Source organism: Myripristis murdjan, chromosome 22 (genome assembly GCF_902150065.1).
Source record: "Myripristis murdjan chromosome 22, fMyrMur1.1, whole genome shotgun sequence".
Lineage (NCBI taxonomy): Eukaryota > Metazoa > Chordata > Actinopteri > Holocentriformes > Holocentridae > Myripristis > Myripristis murdjan.
In genome coordinates, this window is record NC_044001.1 from 19,197,758 (window position 1) to 19,221,352 (window position 23,595).

Consider the following 23,595-nt stretch of genomic DNA (forward strand, 5'->3'; position numbering starts at 1 on the left):
AGCTGAACCTATTCAGTGAAGACCGTCTAGAGACAGGCGTATGCATATGCTCACAGGCACACATAAACACACTCCAGCAACCACACACATACACCCACACTGTCTCACACAGACACAGTCCTGCTCGCTCTCCGTCTTGTGTGTGTCTCTTTCTGACACGCATCTATGATTGGCTTCATTAGCAAATTACCTCTGCTTCCAAGGTCACTCTTTTTCTTCTTGGCCCAGATGTTATGATAATTTTCAGCCACCACTTCCACCATGCCCTTGGATCAAAGGCAAAAGAGACACATCTCAGGGAGGAACACTTTCCCCGCCCACATGAGACATTAGCATATTGAGATGAAATATTGCTATTCATCTTATATTCAGATTAATAGATCATTCAATATAAGAAGGTACATTGAAGCCAACGTGGAGTCACTCACCTGCAGCTCTCTGGACAAAACCACGTTGCTTGTGTCTATCGGGCTAGGATTGAAACCATTTGCCTGTTGAGGTTCAAATGCAAAGAGACAGAGCATTCTGTGGCAGACGATCATCAAGAGGTAGATTCACAGTGACACGGTTTTTTGTAAGAGCAGCACACGTAGTTTATAGTTAGAGATGTACATGTCTTTTTCTTTGTACCTGTGAGGTTTGAGAGATCTTTCGCATCTTCTCGCTCTCCCTCTGTTGAGACATGCTCTCTCCATCCTTAGTCCTGTCGATGTTCCAGCCCATGGCCAACATACTCCTCAGAGACTCTCTTATTGGCCATCTATAGATCTCCTTCTCCTGAAACACAAAAAGGAAAATGGGAAACAAGGAATAAATCCAGAAACTATGACAAATCATGTCTGAACTGTGTCCTTTTTCACACATCTAATGTTCTCCATGCTCCTACTGTACCTTCTCTGTAAGGGCTTTGTAGGTCCTCAGCTGAGGGTGAGTCTTGGCCTTCTCATCCACACAGTCTCCATATTTCCATCCCAGCAACACCTGAGGCACAAACACAGTGCTTAGCTGAAAGCAATCTTGTCTTGAGAGTTCCCTAAAGACAGAGTTAATCTTCTGAAAGACTGAGTAAGAGATTAGGTTGGTGCGTGCAACACATTTTAAGAGTCACGATTCACCCAGTTCTGGCTGTAACCCATTTCATAGTAACCACCACAGGGAATAACACTGTGATATTACTCAATCCAGTACTAGTTAACTTTTTCATCTGAGCCAAAATAATACATGAAGGCCAATATCCTTGCAAGAAATTATAAATTCTAAAGCAAACGCTAAAATCACAGTATTTGAAACACATTTTCCCCAGCAGGGTGTCTCAGCTTCCATCTTACCTTCTCTGCTGACCATTTGTCATGGGAATGCTCAGCATATTTGTTGGCAAAGTGCTCCAGCTTCTCTGGAAGAGATATGCTGTGAAAGGAGTGTGACAATTACTCACCAAGCTGAAAGTCTAGCACACAAGTTGTTTGCATGCTTGAAGAAAGTGTATGTAAATGCATTGTCATAATGCTTAAAAACCATGCACTGTGCATGGCAGTGTGGCATACTTAGATGTACTGATGGGTTTGGGGTCAAAGTTGCCCTGAGCGTCTATAGAAACAGGCTTTTCCACAGTGGTGCTGATGGAGGCGTCCACGTAGTCCGGTGGCAAAGCTCCAGCTATGGCGCTGAGGCAAGGCATGGCCATCTTGAATAGCTCCGGGTCATATTTCTGCAAGGAAAGAGAAATTTTAAAAATCCCTTTAGAATGTAAAATAGCCAATTCTAAGTCTATACTCTGTTACAGCGCACTTATGCAAATCACATTGTGCTTTAACCAATGAGATTAATAAATAAATTAAGATATTAAGCTTGTTTTCATTTTTAATGTAACCTCTAAAATGAAGCCATATAGCCTTTCCAGTCTAACAGTGACCATGGAGGGGCTGGCAGATAATGGATATAAACGCAGAATTATTCTAAGAGCTGAGGGACCGAGCTGCTCGAGGGTTTGGATCAATGATGGCTATCCAGATATTGACATTTTCAAGCCAGCCCTCTAACCAGCCTACTTTCATGGGTGTGCATTTACAGAGCTGTGCTGAATCCAGGGCTCTGCATTATAAAAAGAACTTGAAAAAACAAAAAACAACAAAAATTAACAGTGTGCAATCACACATTCATGATATTATGCAATCAAAAACTCAGGTCCAAATTAGTCAGCACATAATATTTTCTTAGCATATAGTGGATGCCAGCATTTTGCCAACTACATGTAAATGTCTACTCCTCAGACAATGAGGCATTCTTAGAAGTAAAATTTAATAGAAACAAAGATCATCAGACAAAAAAAGAACCTAAAAGGTCTGTAGTTGCCATTCCGTAATTACGTGGCCTTCTGTAATAACAGGGTCAGAGCCTTGTGATCAAAGATGGCAGTGCCTGATTCGGTCTGTTTGTTATCGGCCTGTGATGGCTTAGCGGAGAGCCATGATGTTTCTGATGAGCGGCTCCTCACCCTCTGAGAGAGAGAATCAAACACGCCCCAGAAGATCTTCTTGGTGAGGAGCAGCTCCTCATCAGACGCCATGCCGTAGCTGCCCCAGCCCGAAGGCAGGCAGTAATACTTCCAGTTTTGCTCGTAGTGATTGGTCAGCAGCTGGGGAGGACACAGAGAGGGCAAAGGTCAAGAGACACAGAACTCTGACGAGACTTATGAATGGGTCAGCTGTGGTTTTGCCATTATGTTGAACCACAGCCATGACATTCGTACACACATTCACTCACATACACTCATGCACATTCTCCCAACACAATGGCAGAGTGCCATGCATGATACACCAAGGGAAATCAATTCTTCCATGCTAGTTTAAATGAAATCCAAATGTAAGCATGGAAACAGAGAACAACTGTGGTCACCGTTTCGTAAGCCAGTTGCCTGCTATTACATCTCCAGCATTGCTCTCCAGAGGCCAGACAGACTTCGTGGAACACTGAAGCCAACAAGCTTTTAATCAGTCACACAGTTCACCCTGTTGTTGTTTTTTCTCCAGTAGCTGGCCTCCTAGCCAACTTCTGACTAACGTGACTCCATCTGACCCTGTCCATGTGTTTACATGCGAGTGAGCACATGTAGGTGAAGGTGTGTGAGTGAAAGAGAGCGAGGGAGAGAGGTGAACAGAAATTATGGTAGACCGTATAGCACAGTGGAGGTGGTTGATAAACGTTGTCTATACCACCCAGCAGGTTGACAATCTAATAAACTGAGGTAGTAGAGCGTGACCGTGCTGCTACCACACTGACGCAACAGAGGTTAAAGGAAAACAAAAGAAAAATGACAGAAAAAATGAAAATGGAAAGAGCAAGAGACAAACAATACAGACACAAAGGAACAGAAACTGTGGCAGACAGTGGCAGACAACTGTGAAAATGAGAGTGAGTGAAGATAAAAGACGGATAAGGGCTTAAAAAAACAGAGAACATGATGGGAAAAGTGAGGAAGACGTTGCCCACCCGGAGAGGCATCTTGCAGTACTCGGTCAGCAAGGGCACATCAAAGACGAGGCGACGCAGGAGCTGCTGCAGCATGGAGGGACGAAGGTGCCTGCAGAATAATGAAAGACAGATAAGAGTGCAGCCCGGGGCTGGCTTTCCCAATGGCATCGTCACACTCTGACCATTTTTGTCTCTCTGACTTATTAAAGAATTAATAAGCGTGGATATTGCAGGGAAAGAGCCTGCATATTAATAGGATGACGTGAAGAGAGTAATAAAATTCACTGTTGAGCTTTTTTATTCATGTGAGCTGAGATACCGCGGCCATTTGGCGTTGGTTCACACAAAAGTCTCGGCCGTGCGTAATCCGCCTGGGGAAACTTTATTCAACTCGGCTAGCACGGTGGGTCGTGCGTATGCTGCTCACTTGCAGACAGCCAGCAGGCACTCCTCGATGGCGTCTCTCTGGGCCTTGGTGAGCGAACGGCCCTTGGACAGGCGGTAGATGGTGTGCAGGGTGGAGTCGATGAGCGTGGCGTAGTGCTCGGTGCCAGCGAAAAGGGGGGCGCAGCGGGTGAGGAGGGGTAGCATGGCTGAGCCGATGTAGCGGTTCATGGCCAGGGCTGTCTCAGTCGTACGCAGGCCTTCCTGCAAAGAGAGGTCGAGGGTCGTTCGAGTTATACAATGTCAACGCACGGACGTCACCTCATCTAAAATAAGAGATGAGTATATGCAATGACCAGGTCAAATGGGGAAATATATCAAGATCTTGTAATGCAAGATGTTGCTGACATGGAATGAAAACAGATTTACCAAGCTAAGCTGAGGGGACTAAGGTAATACTCTTATATATACCCACAAACAGCTTCCAGATATCAAATTGTCACTTGTACTGGATGGATTGAATTAGTATGGGATCTTGAGTGCAGCTCAGAATGGATCAACACTGTGTTTTGCCTGTCAGCGAGGACAGCTGGGGGTTGAGCGTTATTCTTAGCTCCTGCCACATTAACACTGTTGACCGGGGCCGACGGCCGCCTCAGGGACCTCCAAACCTAAAACAAATCCATGGATATTCCAGCCCTCAAGATCTCTCCTCTTGCTGTCCAAGGAATCTCCAGAGGTTGAACCCCCGCTGCTGTTGTACTGTACACAGTGTACACAACATGTACACACACACCCAGGGGCTCCAGCTCCCATGCTCCCTTGATACAATAACTCACTGCGGTACACTCAGAAACGCTGATGAGGGCTAAATGCTGAAATGCATTTATTTCTTTGTCCCCTGCTGTGGATTAAATAAAGGTCTTAACATATTTTGTTCATTTGCATCCAGTAAGGATTCAAAAGTGTTCGGGTTCAGTGAGCCAGGTTTCTGTTCTGTGACTGTTTGCTTGAACTGATTGAGATTTGCCTAATAAACCTGAGAGAAACTTGAACCACGGCTTACTGAGGATCTGTTCATTAGTATAAAAAGTTGCCAGATGATATTGATCCTGAGACTCCTTGATGAAGTTCACGTTAAAGAGACTGGCCAGTGCCTTTCCCTGAGGCATCCAACATGGTCCAACCTACCGAATCCAGAGAGGTGGCGGCCCTCAGATCAGGCAGGAAGCCCACTTCTAGCAGGTGGAGCAGGAAGCTCTGGTCCTCAATGCCGTACACCCTGTCCAAAAACAGAACCATGGGGGCCTTGTGGTCTGGACAGAAGCAGGCGGACATGTCGGGTTCTGTCACCGACCCATCTGAGAGAGACAGGACAAGAGAAGACAGAGAGGAGCAACAATCAGAGGGGAAAAACAGATAACTGGAATAACACAGCTGCTTTTTAGACATACATACAATTTTTTTTCACCACGTTTTGAGTTGTGCATAATCCACACAGTTGTGAGGCAGTGGAACCATTGGGAGCAGCCCACAGTATATATAATACCCAGTCTTTTCTGATTAGGAAAGCAATGTGTATTCATTAGGCAGCATGCAGCGTGCAGCTTGTGGATGAGAGTTTTCTGGTGGAGCTACGGCTCGCTGCCTCTGATCTTGGCCTCTCGACAGAACTCATCATGTGGCAGGCAGGCGGTAGCGCTCACAGCAGCAAATTTAAGAGCCGAGTGTCGCTATGCTTACGCAGATCAATCAATAGAGCAAGACAGCCCGCTATAGAAATGATCTGGCTTACTCAGAGCTATGGGAGTGTGCAGTAAAGCATTGTGCTGATTAAAAAGGCATGAGCAGCAAAATGAAATCGATAACCTTCCGCCTCGCACCGAATGTTCGGAGTTTCGTCGCTGTTGTGCTTTCACAGGAGTTAGACATCCCACGGTGTGATGCAAATGGATGTGATGTGGCCTCCGATTGACAGCCGAGTACATGTTGCATGCTGCTGTTCTGTTTTAACGGAGCGAACATGGGAAGCAGTACCTTTATTGATGATGGGCATTTTGAGTGGTATGCTGATGATTCCCACCAGGTCCTCAGTGGGCACCAGAGAGCGCAGGATGGCTCGGATACGTAGGGCTTCACCTTTCCCCTTGTTGATGAGCTGAAGGAGGGAAGAAAATAGACAAAAATGGGAAAGAGAAGTAAGAAGATGTTCAAAGCAAAGAGAAAAAAAAAATAGTAATCAAACTGTGTGATATATCTATCAAACATACATGCATCTCCGGGGCGCAGCGTCCCAGCAGGTCAATGAGGGCAGAGTAGAAAGACATGATGGCATTGCCCATGTGAACCACCTCCTCCTCATCATCTCCTTCAGCAGACCTGTTGATGGGAAAGGTGGAGGGTCAGAGAGGACAGAGAGAGAGAGAGAGTGGAAGAAGAAAAAAATTATAAAAAAGCATATCTCCAAACAGTAAGTCAAAGGGAACTTTCTGTGTAACCTTGAAGATGTTTTGCCCCCCATCTGAGCAGCCTCATTAATTCTAATGTGCAAAGGGAGTTCCTCAGTATTTAAACCTTCCTGGGCTTTTCACACCTTGACACACACCTTCAAATTCTAATATCACCACAAAGGCGTGAATGTCAGAAAACTCCCTGTCAAGTTAGAACCGAGGAAGCTTTTTGAATCAGTAGCAAAATCCTTAATATTTAGCAAAAGATCAAATTGCCTTTGTCTTACTACTTGTAGATATATCATCACCTGGATGACTGAAAACCTTCATCAACAATTGTCAAACAGCCTCTTGCGAAAGACACAGTTAAGAGAGGGATAAGCATCAAATCTTAGCTGTAAGTCATCAACACTGATTTGACAAGGCCTGCTCGCTTTTTTGTGTCTTACACATCAGAGCTGACTCCCTGTACGGAGCCCGGCAGATCCAAAGCAGGTGTCTCCGATATCTTGATGGCCTCCTTCATGGCAGCCAGCAAGCCGTTCCCTCCCTCACCCCTCAGCGCCGGACCGAAACACTCGGGGCGACGGATCAGCAGCTTGACCACCACGCTGGAGTTCTCCTCCACGCTCTCGCCTGGAGTACACACAAACAACCATGTGGATGGACATGGATCCAATCATATAAACAAACAAATGCAGGATTAACATCAGCAGTAATACAAAATACTCACTCTCTCTGTCACACTCACACACTCACACACACACATGCCACTCGCTCTAAGCCTCAGGCTAGAACTCCAACCAGGATTTGCCTCTAGCAACAAGATGGAGGGCTTTCAAACTTTGCTGGACCTATGCTGGGTGATAATTAGCCAGCCACTCGACACACTTCCTCTACAGAGAGGGAGGCAAACAAAGAGAGGGAGAGAGAGAGAGAGCGTGGGGAGAGAAACAACCGCCATACCATTGACAAAAACGGCAAACCGCAGGAAGGAGAGGTAACGTTCTCCCTCGATGGGGTTCCAGCCGATGTCTGGATAGCCTTTAGCCAGAAGCATGGGACAGCTCTGGAGACCACAGCCTGCCAGGTAGGTCACCACCTGCAAGTGCATCAACCATAACTATCCTTAACTGATTCAGCCTGGATTTATGCATCACTTTCAGCTCGGTTATCTCATTCTGACTCGAGCTTACAACGCTAGTGTATATTTTAAAAAAACTTGACAAATTAGCCTCTGAATCAAACAGCTGGATTGCACGGTACGCAAAATTCAAGACACAGAGAGCAAGTGAGGTTGAAGTCCCACCTTGTCCAGATCAGGTTCTTCCAGTGCCAGAGCCAGGCCGTTGTTGTCCATCACCGAGGAGGCGGCCACATCTAGAGGAGTGGAGCCTCTCATCGCTGGTGAAGCTGTGACAGAAAACACACACAGGTCACTTACTGACCTTACATCTCCACAGGCAACTCGTTTGTGCCTTCCTTTACACTGCAACAAGGTGCTGCTGGATCAATCGGTTTTGAGCTGCTTTCCTGTGTAGGGGAGAGCAGACAGCAGGGGGCAGTGTTTCCACTCTTTCCAAATCTTACAAGCAGCTAATTTGGTAACAGCTGGCTAACATGGATGTTAAAGGAAAGTTTCCTCTTCCTCTTTGCACTGGGGAGTGGACACTCATACTAATGCTCCTCCAGTCAGATCAGATTAGATCTTTGATTGCAGCCATTATTACTCGACAGATATGCTGTACATTGTAGGCTTTTCTGGAAACTGCATTTTAATGTGAACTGATTTTTTTAAAACTGCATTTTCATGTTTAATTGAGCAAATGACTTTGTGCATATATTGTCCTCTGTCTTATGAGCAATCTGTGTGTGTGTGTGTTTGTGTGTGTAGGTGTGTGTGTGTGTATCCAGGGGAGACATGCTCTCTCCCCGGTGGGGTGCACACTGAGACTGTGGCATCGCCATCTTCTAACAGAATGGGGGATGAGTCACTCTGTTTCCCGATGAATTCACAGCACTCATACACACACATATGCGCGCACGCACACACACATTCACACACAGACACACACACACATGCACATTCACACCTTTCCTCAGGTGTGAGGCTAATATATGCAGGCTCACAGCTAAAGAACAGGCCCTGTGACATCGTTAATGTGGGTGTGTATCACCCATAATGATGTGGATGCCGTCAGAACGTTAGGTATCCTTCTTTCTTACACCCTAGAGGATGGTTGTCCCTTATGTCAGAGCATAAGTACTGACATGTGTCGATTTTCTCACAATAAAACATGACAGCCAGCATGAGAAGGCAAAAAGCCCTAACATAAAAGAAACAATAATATCCTTGCTCATTTCTGCTTATATAAGGACTTACATCCCAGTGACCTTATCCTACTTTATAGTGTTATTTTATCCTCTATGGAGTCACTAAAATATTACCACAAGATGTTCAGTAGTAGATTGTAGATTTGCACAACATCCCAACAAAACTTACTGTAGGATTACCATAAGTCTTTTCTTGATTGTGTTGTTTAGTGTTCATCCAGTAAAATAATGTGGAGAGCTTTGCCCCAGGACTCAATGGGCTTATCCACAAGGGTGTACAGTATCACTGCTGTAGCTGAAGCCAAATAGAGACCCGAGGGAGCCTTGCATACCCACCCAGGCCCACGCTGCTGTTCTCCAACAAGTAGCTAAGGTGGTCAAACATGGCTTTCTGGTTCTGTCGGCTGATCCGGCAGAAATAGCACAGGAAGCGACAACAACTGGCCACCATCTTGGGGAAGGCAATTTCCTGTGGGAGGGCCCATAAAGACCAAGCAAAGGTAAGGTTAAACATTTGTCTGGTTTGATTTTGAACACAAGATGCAACGTGTTCAATTCATAACGAAGAAGGGGAAAAAAAACAGGAGCGTTGTTTTTCAGAATAAGAATAATGTCCTGACTCAGAAACACGTCACAAATTACAGAACACAGAAATAAACAGGCAAGAGCAGATGGCACGTTTCAGTCTTGAAATAAGATGTGTACACAAATAGCAGGCCATGTTCTTAGGTTCTGCTGAGAATTTGTCACTCCAAACAACAGTAATTTGATAGCGAAAGAGAGCTTGATTTGGAGAGGGTGCTGCTATATTCTGGGGTACACAGTTTAATCTAATGACTATTTGGCTTCCTCCAGGCTTGTTGCTATAAATTCCCCCACATGCCTTGTTTCCTAATTAACGTCTAAAAAGGCCTGACACCTTCACACAGCAAGCCATCTGCATTGTGCCCTCCCTGCCCTCCATCCTAGAGTCTGATGCTGTCAGCCTGAGGAGAAAGCCCACCTACTGGGACCACGTCTTCATTAGTGCACCCGGCAAACATACGCACACAATTGATCATGAAGAAAGCCACACTAAAAAAACTAACTTTTTCAATGAGATATCATCTCAGGTGAGGTAGCATCTTACTTTAAAACATATCCTGACAGGAACAGCCCACACACAGAAAGAAAGAAACAACACTGTATCTATCCTATATTCCAAATAGCTTTTTTGCATTTTGGGTGAACTGATCCTTTAAAACCACCGATTAACCATAAGAGCCAAATAAGGTCAAGGCTGTTTTGAAGCCCAGTGTGAGCAGTGATGTCTATATGGATGGAGGTTGTAGTACCTGTGACTTGTCCCCTCCCAGCACGTTGACCATGACCTCCATGACGGTCTCATGCATGCCCAGCACTCTCATCAGGTTGGGGTGCTGGTAGAACACTTTGTTGTTCATGATGTCACTGGATGGGAGGACAAACAAATATACCACATAATTATAAAGTCACAAAAAAGTGCACTCTAAAACACTGCATCAACCAAGAACAAGGACACTAAAACTAGAGGTGAATTTGGGCACTTCCATTTTAATTTTGTCACCTCCAATTAAGAAAAAATGGCCAGGTTGTCTAGCAATGCCTATATTAACATCATCTGTGTGTTTGACACAATGCCACATATCAATCAAAAGTTCAAAAAAGCAAAATAAAGATATGAGGCTTTTGCACACTAATGAATTGCAGTGGAGACGAGCCCATAATCTTGGTGTATTTTACATAAAAAAAAAAAAAAAAAAACTTGACCTTGACCTACCCGAGTCCATCAATCATAAGCTTCTCCTCCTCCTTCCCCATGCGGACAGACAGCAGAGATCTGATCTGACCCAGAGAGGCCAGGAGGTTGATAGTGTCCTGGACCGAGGCAGCGCTGATGGTGTAGCTCTTCCTCATGGCCCGCAGCAGCTCCCCAATACTATCATACTGCCTCCTCAGCAGGCTGAACATCTTCCTCACCAGCTGCGGGTCCTGGATGTGACACTCCTGGGCCCAGCTCACCATCGTCTGAGAGATCAGCTCCTTCAGGTTGGCTGTCGGGAGGCAGGATAAACATGAATCGCATGTAACTCTTTATTGAACTGAAACCTTGCATTGTTAAACTTGGTATTTCTCTTTCTTTGCTTTCATTTCAGGCCTCACTATGGGAGAACGGTTTGTGGTTTTGAGATTGCCAGCATAAATAAATGTAATAATAAATGGACCACAGAAGTCATCAAAAAGATCTGTTCTGGATACAACACTGAACGGATAATATAATGCTGGTGCTCACATCAACATTGACTATCACTGTGTATTGTGCATTAATTATCTTACAGTTTCTGTGCAGCACTTGCAATCCCTCTGCCTTGAGGGCTGAATGTAGTTTGTCATATTTTCTTATAACAATTTCACAACTGAGGAAAAAACCCTATGCTAATTTTAAGACTAACAGAAATAAGGGGGTGTTAGAAACTCCCTTAATGCATTGTTTGCCTTTCTTGATTGCTAATCATCCTTAACAAAATTATTTGGCTTTCTGTAACAATCTATGGTTTGACAGGCAAGGGAAGTACAGACCCAAAACACCCAGGCAAAAGTTTAGTTTGAGTCCTAGCATGGAGAGATGTGCCGGTCTGACTGTATAAGGATGCTGTGATATAAGGTGCTCCTATGCATGATGATGATGCCCATTATGCAATAGTTGTTTAATGCCAAAGGTCATTTATTTTAGGCTGATGACTCCTGGCAAGGGGCCAATCACCTCCTACATCACATTCAGAGATATGATGAAACTTACATCACTACCTAATGACTGTTATATTACAGTCACCTCCCACACCTTCACAGATAATGAGCATCACAGTATATTACTGCAGCAAACTTAAAGAATATAATAAAGGAGCATGAAAAAAGAAATAATACTGTACATGAGTATTTGAAATACAGGTTAGTCGAATTATCTACAGCAGGCCTAAGCGAGATATGACTTACCAGCTGAAATGGTAGTAGCAGACTTTGTTTGACAATGAATTGCTTCTGGCATTTCTTTATGAACATTAATATATGTTATTTTGTTTTAAGAGGAGAATGCAACCTTCTCTTAGTCTACTGAGGTCACACCAACAGACAGTTACACTCTTTAAACTCTCTGGTTCACACTGCACCCACACACACACAAATCTCTATGAGACTGATGTTAAAAGGCCTCCACTCAACTAGGCGCTCCCGTTTTTAACAAGCACAACCCAAGCTTTAGCACCAAAGAAAAAAAAAAAAAGTAGAATTTAAAGGCAGCATTCCCAAAAACTGGCACAGGACAAGAAAGACAGATCCCTCAGAGTCTTTAACGTGGCTTCAGTCAAGCTAAAAGAGCTACGCTTGTGAATCAGCCCCCTGTGAAAGTCTCCCTCTCCGAAGAAGAGCTAATCAGTCGTGTGCGCACAATGTCAGAGTCGTTTTCTTCTGTTCTCCGCAAAGGAAAACACACACACTTTGTGAGCTCATTCACAAAAAAGGCACTTGCACGCTTTCGGAAGGGGGGTGGGGGGTGGTGGTAGGGTGGGGGGGTGTAAAGGAAGCCATGTTATGTAAAGAGAAAGAGACAGGAGGTGTACGCAGTATTAATAGTACCGTACAATATTCTGCTTCTGTGGTTAAACGGAGACATTTGTTTGGACAGCTCGTATGTGGGTTACCCTTAAGGCTTCATTAAAGCTGGATCAATAGGACCCTCGCTGCGTGTGGGTGTGTTTGAGTGTGTGTGCTTATACCCATGTGTCTGCTCTGCGAATAGAGAGGGGAGAGAGACGTCAATTAAACAATTCAGTGTCATGGAGGATGGAGCCATTTACATACAATTGATTTTACCATTGACTTAAAAGTATCGCAATTAGGTGATTGTGTTGGTGAAAGGCCCAACGTCTGTCTTGCTGATGGAATTGATTGGTATTCCAATGAGTATTTGACATCAGGCTGCCAATCATGCAAACTGAGTTTACCAAAGTATGTGTGTGTGTGTGTTTGTGTGTGTGTGTGTGTGTGTGTTTGGCGATGGGTGTGGAGCCGGTAGAATGTCACAGTCAGCGGTAAGCAATCCTGCAGCTGAGACTTGCATGGGTATCAGAGGGGGGGCAGAGAGACCGGCTTGCTCTGAAATAAGAAACAACACTCCTCCCTTTCAGCTACATGGCTCATAACACCTGACTCTCATTCTGTCACACTATCATACACACTCGCTTGTTCCCTCTCTCTTGAATACAGCCCCCAAGCACTTTTCCCCCCGCTACACCCAAACAAACAAATCTGGCCTCTCTAGAGTTACACTGATGGAGCCCAGTGGTTTTTATGGTAAGGCTATGTGCTATATCACATTGCTACACACACACACACACACACACATTTGCTCAAGGCAAGACATCATGTCACAAAACATTTATCAGAGGAGGCTGGAAAAGTATTGCTCCTCTCCTTGTACTCGAGCGACTCTCAGGGAAGGCTACGGCGCCTGCTGCGTGTTCAGGGATGTTGGGATGCAGGAGGATAAGTTACAGCCAGGAATCACAGAGCAGAGTACATCATGTCTTCCACACACCCTTGGCCACGCTGCCATCTCCTAGCAGATCTTCAGCCCTGTTCAGCTGCACTGAACGGCACTTTGATGTTGGCCACCGGCTGTCTCACAGTGAAACAATTAACCAACACGGAGCACGAGAAACAGATGGCGGAGTGGGCTAATAAAAGGTCACCTAAATCTAATTGAAACCCCTTTATTTCACACAGCCTTCCTGAGCGGTGAGGGTGACAGACAAGAAAGATGGGGCCAGAATCTCACCATACCCATTCGTATTTGGACACCCTTGTTGAGGATGAATAAAATTTCCAACTAGAAATAAACTAAATAAAATAATGGCTTTCATATTAAGATGCAACACTAATGTACAAATAGATAATTACATTGTATCTTACTTCTCTGAGGTAAATGTCTGAGGCACAACTCATTTTATAAGGAAAGCACCTCTGATACAATTAGCTTGGAAGTCCTTATACACACTTAGGCAGATCTGGCAAGTGCCTGGTGATTTCCTCATAATAGCCGTGTATCAGGACTTCAAGCCAGCTGAATGAGAGATGCGATCTACATAGTGCAAGCCGCGATGAACAAAAAGCTGATTGAAAGCGAGGACCTATAATACAGCAGATGAGCGAATTCACCCAACGAAATTTCATCTTATCCGCGATTCCAGTCCCCTCTCTGATTGTCGGACGCCCGCGGCTGCAACAGAAGTAGATGTGATGCTGCTGAACTGTAGCTGCCACCGCAGACCGGCCTGCTCATCAATCAGACTTCACAGCAAAGCGCACCGCCACCACCCAGAGCAGTCTCTTAGGGAGGAATGCACTTGCCTCGCTCCCTGGAGATCGATGCAGCGGTCTTATGTGCTCTACGTCAGGGTCAAACCAAATCCCCATGGAGAGATTGCCTTTCAGCGTCTGCAGTCACTAGCACATATTTCAGCCAAAATTTACTTGTCTGCAATTTGGCAACTTCTTGTTGCCAGCAGCACTTGTAAGAATAGACGGAGATGTCTCGACGCCTCTGTCTGGAAACTGCGAGACTTGAAACAGATTTTCAGAATAATTTTCTAGGGTAATGTTGAAAACATGTCTGTTGTACATTATTTCTTCCTATAAAGTCAAAAAAGACATTCTCTTGTCATATATATATATATTAAAGATAAATTCCTGTAATAAAAATACTCTAGGTCAAGAGAACAGGGAGGAATTGTCCCTAGTTTGATCCAGATGAATTTGTTTTGTAATCAGAGGCTTGAGTGGAGCCCTCTCACATTCCATCACACTTGATAAAGATGAGATACAACTAGTTCTGGATTGATGTGCTGAGTGTAGTGAGTAAAAGTGGTTTTGTTCTCAGGCCTAGGTATGCATGCCTGTGCATGTGTGTGTTTAATCGGGTGAAGAATCTTTGGTTTTATCCCCCGAGCTTCTCCCTCCTCTCACAGAGTGGCTGGTGGAAGATGCTCTTCATTCTGGAGCCTCTCCTCCAGCGGGCCCACATTACCATAATGCAATTGAAAAGAAATTGAAATGGAAATGACTGTCACCCGGCGTCTGAGGCCACACATTGGCAGACAAATAGAAGCAGGATTGTGAGCGCTCCTGCTGCAACACAGCAGCACCCTGCTCCTTTCAGCTCTCCCCTCCCTCTGAGCCGACTACAGAGACTGAGAGCTGGTAAACAGAAAGGTAAAAAAAACAAGGAACATAAAAGTGAACAGTAACTGGATAACAAGACGTGTTGCTTGTGGTATAAAGAGAGAAAGCAGCATTTTGTTGTAAAGCCAGTTATAGAAATAATGGAGAGCCACAGGCCAGATTAACAAGAATTAATAGGAGTAATGTGTTAATTTATTGGCTCTAATTGGGAGACCCTCTTTCTTGTCCTCTAGCTGAGGGGCAGTCTCACTGCTCACTGCACCACTCTGGGGCCCAGTTAATATAAGTATGCCATTTTGATTCTCAGTGAAATGACAGTATCAGTCCTCTTGTTAATTAATAGAACAAAAACAGTGATATCCTTACAGGGTGCAGCTTGTTCCTCCTCAGTGGGCTCCTTCTCTGTTTTCTGAGGCTGGCCTTTGATCTTGTAAACAAGGGTGAGGAGGCGACCTTTAATAGATGTATCTTGCTCCTCTTCATCTTCCTCCATAGGGATTCCTACACACACATACAACCACATATACAGGGCAAACCACATTAAAGGCAATATCTCAGTCTTTGACGAGCGTAGCTTCCTGTGGGGTTAGCCATGTCATGCGTGTGATGTGTATCATCGACTCTGTCTTGGCAATGGCGTGTCTTATTTTATTGTTCCCTCCGTGTGGAGGGTGCCATGACAGGGCAGCGCTGTGCGGCGGAGTTGAGAAAGTCATTAGATTGGTGGCGCCCTGGAGGGCCGGGTGATTCAATTATTTATCAAAACATCGAGATGTCAGCGTGATGCGAGAGGCACTGAACTATAACACCTCTACTGAGAGACAGAAAGAGAGGCAGTGAGGGAAAGAGGCTGTCTGAGTTAAAAACAAAATAGAGATTGGCACAATTCAGTGGCTATTGACACAGCAGCAGCTCAAGAAACAGGGAGGAAATGCACATGGATATACTGAACCAAGTTATATCATACAACTGACAGAACAACAGAAAATTGCCACATTCATGATTCCTTTAAGATTCCCAGTTGTGTTGCATGTCACATTGCAATATAAATATGGCCAACGCAGCACCTCATAAAGTAATTTTATTTGGCATGCCGCTCATCTCACCGCAGTGGAGCCGCAGCTCATTGTGGAAGTCGTAGAGCTCCTCCTGGATGTCTTGTGGACAGGGACAGTCCTCGCCCATACTGAAGTTCAGCAGCATGTTGATCTGGCATGTGAACACAACAAAAAACATACATAAATAAATCTAACAATCCTTTTTACTGTCACTGATTTAGCTTCATGACCGACAAGGCTTTCCTTCCTCGGTTTCAAAAGCCATCTGAACGTTGTGCGATCTCATCGTTCAGGACTGAGAGAGAAACACCTTAAGTGGCTAAATCTCCCCAGGTCCTCGCCGGCTGAAGGACACCATGACAACTCATTAAAGTAGGTGTGAAGTGGCCAGCTCCATCTCCAGCTGTGACCCTGAGGGGCTGTTAAGTGTGTGTGTGTGTGTGTGTGTGTGAGTGGGTGTACACATCTAAAGGCCAATTCATATTTTGCATATCCTCGTGTCTGCGAGGGTCTGCCTTCGTCCACAGGGCATAAATGTCGCCCCTGTTCACGAGGTTCTGCGCAGACCCCGATGCAGACATCCACATGCAGCCCAAAATGTGTGACCATGTGGGCTGTCTGCATTGCAAACACGCCGACTGTGCATGCTCCAGATGTGTTCCTGACAGGAGAGGGCGATTATTACAGACTCACACACACACACACACACACACACACAAACACAGCATGCAGGGGCGAGAGGGCAAGGTGACTGTTTGTGCCAAAGCAAAATGAATTTTTTATGAGATGTAGATCGCTGTTTATGGGCAAATACACTTTCAGCTGCAAAAGATGTAATCTAGATTAATCTAGATTCCTAACAATGAATAATTATTATTTTTGGAAGCATGTGCACATATGCACACACACACATACCCTCTCTCTCTCTCTCTCTTTCTCTCACTCTCTCTCTCTCTCTCTCATGCGCACACACACACACACACACACACACTGTACACACATTAGATTGGGAAATATGTTTACATGGAATGCCAGACCAACTCATACCCTAAATTGTGGCATGAATGAAAGCGCATGCACGTGACCTGTACAAGTCTGCAGCTGTTGGCGGATTTGGAACGAGCAAAGTATGTTTAGGTCTTGCGTGTGCACTGTCACTGAAGCAGTGACACCATCACGGACATGCAGGATGAATTCACACAGCCTCGAGGCTCTGTTCGACACACACATGCACACGCAAAGAGGGGAGCACTCGGAGCGAGGACCCACTCTGATTCACCCCGGAGTAACGGAGCTCTGCTGTACAGTTGTCCCTCGCTATAACGCGGTTCACATTTCGCGACCTCGCAGTTTCGCGGATTTTTTTTTAGTGCAATTTTGGATGCTTTTTTTTTTTTTTTTTTTTTTGTACAGTGCATTGTGTTCTGCGTCCTGATTGGCTAAGGGAGAGCCCGTGCATTGTGCTCTGCGTCCTGATTGGCTAAGGGACTATAGACCACTGTCAATCAATCTCCTCCGTGCCGTGTCTCCTGTACAGTACAGAATGCGTTCATTCTATTATACTGGACTTATTTTTCTACGAAGGTTTGAACTTTGAGAGTGTTTAAACAAGAGAGAAAAGTGAGAAAATGCTAATGCCTGTCTGAGAAAAGTGTATAAAGTGTGTAGTGAGGGGTTTTACAGCCTTAAAACATCTAGAATAATTGTAAAAAATAAAGCTGACTACTTCGCGGATTTCGCCTGTTGCGGGTTATTTTTAGAACGTAACTCCCGCGATTAACGAGAGACCACTGTACACTCCACAAATGAGAGATATCAATGATACAAAACCAATGGGGAATTTGAGGGATGGGAAAGGCAACTACCTATATGTGGACACTTACTGCACTTGCATAAAAACAAGTAGTGCAGCTCCAAGCATGCATGATAGCAGTGCTGTGTGTGTGTTACACTGAAGCGGTGTGCACTCAAACACACAAACCCTTGCAGGAGTCTATCTTGCTGACCCTCACTTCTTTTCTGTCTCTGTTTGCTGTCCCCCATTACTTTGCTGCATGTATCATTGGCCAGAAAAACTGTTAATTTGTGTCTCTCTAACACTGTAATTCTTCAGAAACACTAAATAGCCCATTATGTAATTCTTATCAGCTTTAAACAGCATGTTTTCACATTGGCTAATTTCATCCGAGTTGTATCAGAATTTAATGTTGCCCCTCAGTCTGGTGAGCACCTGTGTGTACTCTACTTGCTGAGACAGTTTCGATTTATTTTACATTTAGGCAATTAGCTGATCCTCTTGTACAAAGCAACTTAAAAATGTGAGCAATTACTCAGTGTCTTACTCAAGGACACTATGGTTGCTGACACATATATACGCTGCTAGGATGTGAGACAGAGTTTTTAGTTACGTGGTGGTTTCTCTAAGTTGGTCCTATCCTTCCCATCGGGCCTTGCAGCAGATCTGGGCTTCACTGACCTGTTCTTGAGGAGGCGAGCGGAACTCCTTGGTCTTCTTGGCGGTCACGGCGGCAGACATGTTGAGGGCCAGCATGAGCTCATTGTAGCGAAACTTCTGGTTGTACTGCAGCTTGGAGACGAAGCTGTCGGAGAAGGACACGATGGCCTCGATGCGATGCTTCAGCTCGCAGTCGCAGAAATAGTGAAGCAGCTCACACATCTGGGGAACAGACAGAGGGAGGAGACGGGCCAAATGCACAAGCAGAAATACTTCTCAGCGACACAGAGGTATTCATGCACGTACACACCTGCAAGGCTACATCTGCTCAGAACACACGCACGGAGCCTCGTCACTTTACATTATGTCACTTATTAAAGTGCCATTTTTAGCCGATGTCGTTGGTACAATATGAGGCAGAGCAATTTCATGTTTGACTGATTTCTGAATGGATCCATAACAGTCAAGCTGTTGCCGAGGATGTGATTGAGAGCACAGGTGAAAGTAGTCTTATTCTATGGCAGTGAAACAGCAGTGCTAAACAAAGATGATCACTGATATTAGCAATACACCTTTAGAGGTTTACATTATGGTTGAACACATGTCAGCTGTTGTTGTGTGCACGTTACCTGTCGCTTTACAGGCTCAGGTAGCCTCTTCTCCAGCAGTCCTTTCATTGGCTGTTTAAAGTCCTTGGCCGCCTCCTCCTCTCCAGCCTCCACCGCCTTCTCCTCCGCCCCCGTCAGTCCTTCCTTCTCTGTACCCTCAGCGGCTGCATCACTCCGTGTCTCTCCAAACACATTGGGGTCTATGAGCAGTAAAATCTTATGCACGTCTTCACTGCCTAGGACGCCCATGGTAAGCAAGGTGCTAATGAGCTTCAAAATTGGCACAAACTGGTACTCCACGCTTCCTCCGACGGGATCCCGGATATGGTGCCCACCACCTTGAACGGCCTCCGTCAACATTGAAATCGCTTTCTCCTTTAGTGCGTCCAGTGGCATCTGGGGACTATACAGGTGTTGCTCCCGTTTGCTGGTGATAAAACAGGGTGGAGTAAAGTTGAGGCGGGGTTTTAGGGACGTGCTAAGCCCCACCCCCGGCGGCAGGTGCTTTTTGGAGGCATCCGAGAACAGGTGGATGGAACGCGTCTCGGGCGTGATGGGGATGATGAACTCGTTGTTCATCATAAGTCGCGCCTCTTTGGCCGTCTCCAGGTGGATGCTGATCAACACATTGTAGAAACCCTCGCGCAGCATGCCTGACAGGTACTGGTTGTCGATGGTGTATAAGAGCTGTGATTGGTCCAGGTGGCTGCAGAGGGCGTGGGCCACACGGGTGTTGCCCAGCGCACAGAGGGCGCAGTAGAGCTTCAAGGTGTGGTAGTGGAACTTCCTCATGTCCTCCTGCTCCGAGAGCTCCATGATGTCTACACACCTACGGAAAGAAGGGAGTGAGCATATGCCAACATCACAATGGGTTTCGACAATCACAGGAAAGTATTTGTGGATGACAACATATTTGACACTATCTGATCCACAGTTTAGAAACACTGTAGAGAAGATAAATCCACTGTGTTCTACTGACTCCTTGCAGTTCTATACTTTTTTCATGGCAATACTACAGCAGCAATGAAATGAGATCTAGAAATGAGGTCTAAAGACACGTCCAATAATCCATCAGCATTCAAGAGTCCAACATTTTTGCTGTTTTTGATGTTTCTATCGAGACAAACTGTTAGTTAGGGTTACCAACTAAACCAACAGTCTTCTTCTTATCTATTGAAATGTCTCACATGCCACTTTGGCAGCTCTGTCCTTTTGGCAGCTTGTGCCAGGGGCAGGGCTGCTAGGCTGAGGCATGTAAACCCCTGTAAACTAAACCTGTGTAGAGGCTGCCGCTGTGTAATCCTCCTCACAACCTCTTTGGCAGGACTAGTTGTGGCAGTCGAGGCACTGAGCAGAGTTTTTCTGCATTTCGCTGCAGATCAGTCTCAAGAGATGTTTTTTTTTTTTTTTTTAATCTGTCTTGGCTTTTCTGCTGTACCTTTTGCACCTCTATTATCTCAGCTTTTGCAATGACATTTCCCACTTCACTGTGTCACAGCCAAATGCACCTGAGACTGTGGGGTTGCTGGCTGGATGACACATGTTATTTTTATTTGGCCAGTATGATTGGGATGCTACTACACTCTCCTTATTTGGAATATTGGAAGAGGCTAGTCACACAAAATCAAGATTGTATTGATGTTAAAAAGGAAAAAAAAAAAAAAAAAGTTCTCCACCAGCCCTAAAGCTCACGGGACGCCAGATGGCCAGACTACTACTATGCACTTACCATTTGACCGAAGTCTGGTGTATCTTGTTTGTGCATTGATGTATGAAATCAAGTGAAACACGCCATGCAAGAGCACATGTAAACCGTCTAAAGTACCTGTTTTCTTCAGGTATGTGCACCGCCAGCATCTGCAGGGGCTCCACACACTGGACCAACCAGCCGTGTCTCTCGCTGACCCTGGCTGTCTCCACTTTGAGGAACGTGTTGGGCATTCGGCTCCACAGCACCGCGTTGATGGTCTGGACGTCTAGACGGGGCGGACACTGGGGAACAGGGTTCTTATGTTCACTCTTAAAGATGGCCGATGACAGGGGCATGGCATTCTGGAGAGAAAGAAACCAATCAAGGATGGATGGATGGATGGAGTGAATGACCAGCGGGCCTCATCTTTTCATTAACGTATTCATTTAATCACATTCTGTAGCCATGCAGGTATCCAAAAACAGAAGTTGCCAGTTTCTTGAAAAGCATGGACATTGTAATTAAATTGCATGTATTATATATACAACGGGGGATGTATTTGATATTCCAATTAGGGCAATGTACCTTTATTTTAGTCAGCTCAAACTGGAACAGGTTGGGGCTGGTGGGACGCACAAACACAGCAGGGAAGAGCTTGGTGTTTGGTTCCACCTAGTCAGAGAAAAGAGCAGCACATTAATGACGGGCCTAAATGGGAGGCGCACATCAAAAGGTTGAGCAGCAGGAAAATACCATTACTTGCAGAAAGCAGCTTAGCAGGAAAAGCAAGCAAGTGCTTATGTCATGGAGCTCCAGGAGTGTGTGTGTGTGTGCTTGTGTGTGTGTGTGTGTGTGTGTGTGTGTGAGTGCTAAAGAGTGTCGGCTGGCAGGATGACTCAGAGCTCGGTGGAGCCTTGCCGTGTTTCAGCGAGGGAGAACATAAGAAGATTATACCCTTCGAACGGTTCTTTGAGATTTGGTTCTCTGGGTTTAGAGAGTACATCTGAACAGGCAGATACCGAGCCTGAACTTCAACAATGCAGACGTCACTTCTCTGTTAGAGAGAATGAAGGTGATCAGCTCCTCTCAAGGTCAAGATGACAACACAAAGACGGACAGACAGTCTGGACAGTTGGGGTGTGAATGTGATGTGATGTGGCGGGTCGATGGACGAATGAATGAAAATGGACATTAAAACATAAACAGGCCTAAAAATAACCCTGCAAACAGGCTTTCTACGGGTTAAAGGCTTGAAATAAATCACCTACAGTTAAAGTTTTAAAAAGTGTTAAAATGCCTTAAATATAGTTGGGAGTTCTTATGCTTTCACTATCAGAGGCTTCTTTGTGCTGCGTGCTCACTTTTGGATTAATACAGTTGGCACACTATGCTTCATTTCTGCTTTACTCAACACATTTACAATTTATGTTTTCTGTTCAATTCCTGTTATTGCCCATTTGAAGTTTCAGGACTTTTATTATTGGCTAAGTTCAATCTGATTTTGCCATTCTATGTGGTTTTTGTTTGTTTTAAATTATGTTAAAAAATCAATTGTAGGCAGCATTGCGTCTTAAAAAGTCTTAAATTTGGCTCTCTGAGAATACGGCAGTGTGTGTGTTCAGCACCTGGTAGGACGTGGAAATCTCCTTGCCGTTGACAGTAAAGGCCACCAGGCCGGTTGCCAGGTCTATCAGGCAGCCGATCTCCAGATCCACGTTGCTGCGGCCGGTGGAGTGAGCCGTGCCGGACACATCGCCGGCCCACACCATGTAGCAGTTACTCCTCTTCACACTTTCAGAGAGGAGAGGAGTTTGTGTGAGTGTTTAAGTATATTGTGGTTGGTTTTGCTGTTTGCTTGAAGTCGCTGGAGAGTCTGGTCTGCACGAGAAAATTTTCTATACATTTCAATTTTTAAATTAAAAAAAGAAAAAAGAGAGGAGAGGGAGAGGAAGGTAAAGAGAGGGTTCGGGAGAGGCGAGTGGAAGGACGGGGTCAAAGGACAAAAATCTCAAAACACTGTTAAAGTGGAAACGCCTTCCATTATCCATGCCAAGAGAGGATGCCAAGAATTGTGACCAAAATGTCATAGAACTTAGCAGACAAAACACCCAAAAACACAATGGTGATTTTTCCTTCGGTATTAACATCAGTGGCCGAAGACAGAGTACTGCAGTTCCTTTTGAATACAAGAGGATTGTAGAGGTTACGTCGAAATTCACAGCTAGAGTGTGACAGTTTCTAGTTAAGGTTACATTTTAAACGTACACTTCCTTTAAACAAGAGACGCAATTTGAAGAAAATTATTTTCTCAAACTTGGTGAAGTTGGATAGCAACCAGGGATATCTCAGCAAGAGTCTCAATCCTGACTGACTGACCTGAATTTGCATCCTGGTGCTCACAGTGCCGTGACGATAGTGCCACAGAAAAAGATAGGCGGATTAAAAAGGGAAGAGGAATAATACAAGGAGAGGAGAGATAATACTCAAAGCCTGTCACTTCTCCCCGCTTCCCCATGACGGCCTCACCTCTCATGGACCCGTCCGCGCTCGTCGCCAAGGGTTACCGTCACTGTTCGGTTCTTGCTGAGGTTGAAGTTGTTGCTATAGTAATGATAGTCGGGGGTCACCCAGCCAACCCACACACTGGCAGGGTCCTGACCGGCAAAAATCCTCACTGAGTGGTAATACTAAAATGACATGAGAAATAGTTAGCCAACACAGACAGAGAATAGCAAGTTAATGACGTTTTCTATCAAACGACGCTCAAGTTTTATTTTAGATACCGTGGTGATGCTGCTGTAGTCCACTCTTCTACTTTCATCACTGTGCTTCACAGATCTCAGGAGATACCTTTTGAGAACATGGTCATAAGTAATAATATCAGCGACTA

General features: G+C 45.1%; 1 protein-coding gene across 1 annotated transcript in view; it reads right to left on the reverse strand.

The window, feature by feature from the left end:
* LOC115380742 (ryanodine receptor 3) overlaps positions 1-23,595 on the reverse strand; it is a 115,707-nt gene that overhangs the window by 29,240 nt on the left and 62,872 nt on the right. The window contains exons 31-57 of the mRNA XM_030081942.1: positions 23,489-23,555; positions 23,232-23,392; positions 22,331-22,496; positions 21,291-21,377; positions 20,841-21,067; positions 19,037-19,844; positions 18,429-18,629; positions 16,001-16,103; positions 15,261-15,395; positions 10,438-10,711; positions 9,974-10,088; positions 8,976-9,108; positions 7,615-7,718; positions 7,272-7,407; positions 6,755-6,941; positions 6,126-6,234; positions 5,893-6,013; positions 5,043-5,216; positions 3,899-4,115; positions 3,490-3,580; positions 2,495-2,635; positions 1,545-1,708; positions 1,329-1,407; positions 892-981; positions 631-777; positions 429-491; positions 191-266 (exon numbers count right to left, since the gene is read on the reverse strand). Coding sequence (XP_029937802.1) covers positions 191-266; positions 429-491; positions 631-777; positions 892-981; positions 1,329-1,407; positions 1,545-1,708; positions 2,495-2,635; positions 3,490-3,580; positions 3,899-4,115; positions 5,043-5,216; positions 5,893-6,013; positions 6,126-6,234; positions 6,755-6,941; positions 7,272-7,407; positions 7,615-7,718; positions 8,976-9,108; positions 9,974-10,088; positions 10,438-10,711; positions 15,261-15,395; positions 16,001-16,103; positions 18,429-18,629; positions 19,037-19,844; positions 20,841-21,067; positions 21,291-21,377; positions 22,331-22,496; positions 23,232-23,392; positions 23,489-23,555 — 4,376 coding nt within the window. The remainder of the gene's footprint in view (positions 1-190; positions 267-428; positions 492-630; positions 778-891; positions 982-1,328; positions 1,408-1,544; positions 1,709-2,494; positions 2,636-3,489; positions 3,581-3,898; positions 4,116-5,042; positions 5,217-5,892; positions 6,014-6,125; positions 6,235-6,754; positions 6,942-7,271; positions 7,408-7,614; positions 7,719-8,975; positions 9,109-9,973; positions 10,089-10,437; positions 10,712-15,260; positions 15,396-16,000; positions 16,104-18,428; positions 18,630-19,036; positions 19,845-20,840; positions 21,068-21,290; positions 21,378-22,330; positions 22,497-23,231; positions 23,393-23,488; positions 23,556-23,595) is intronic.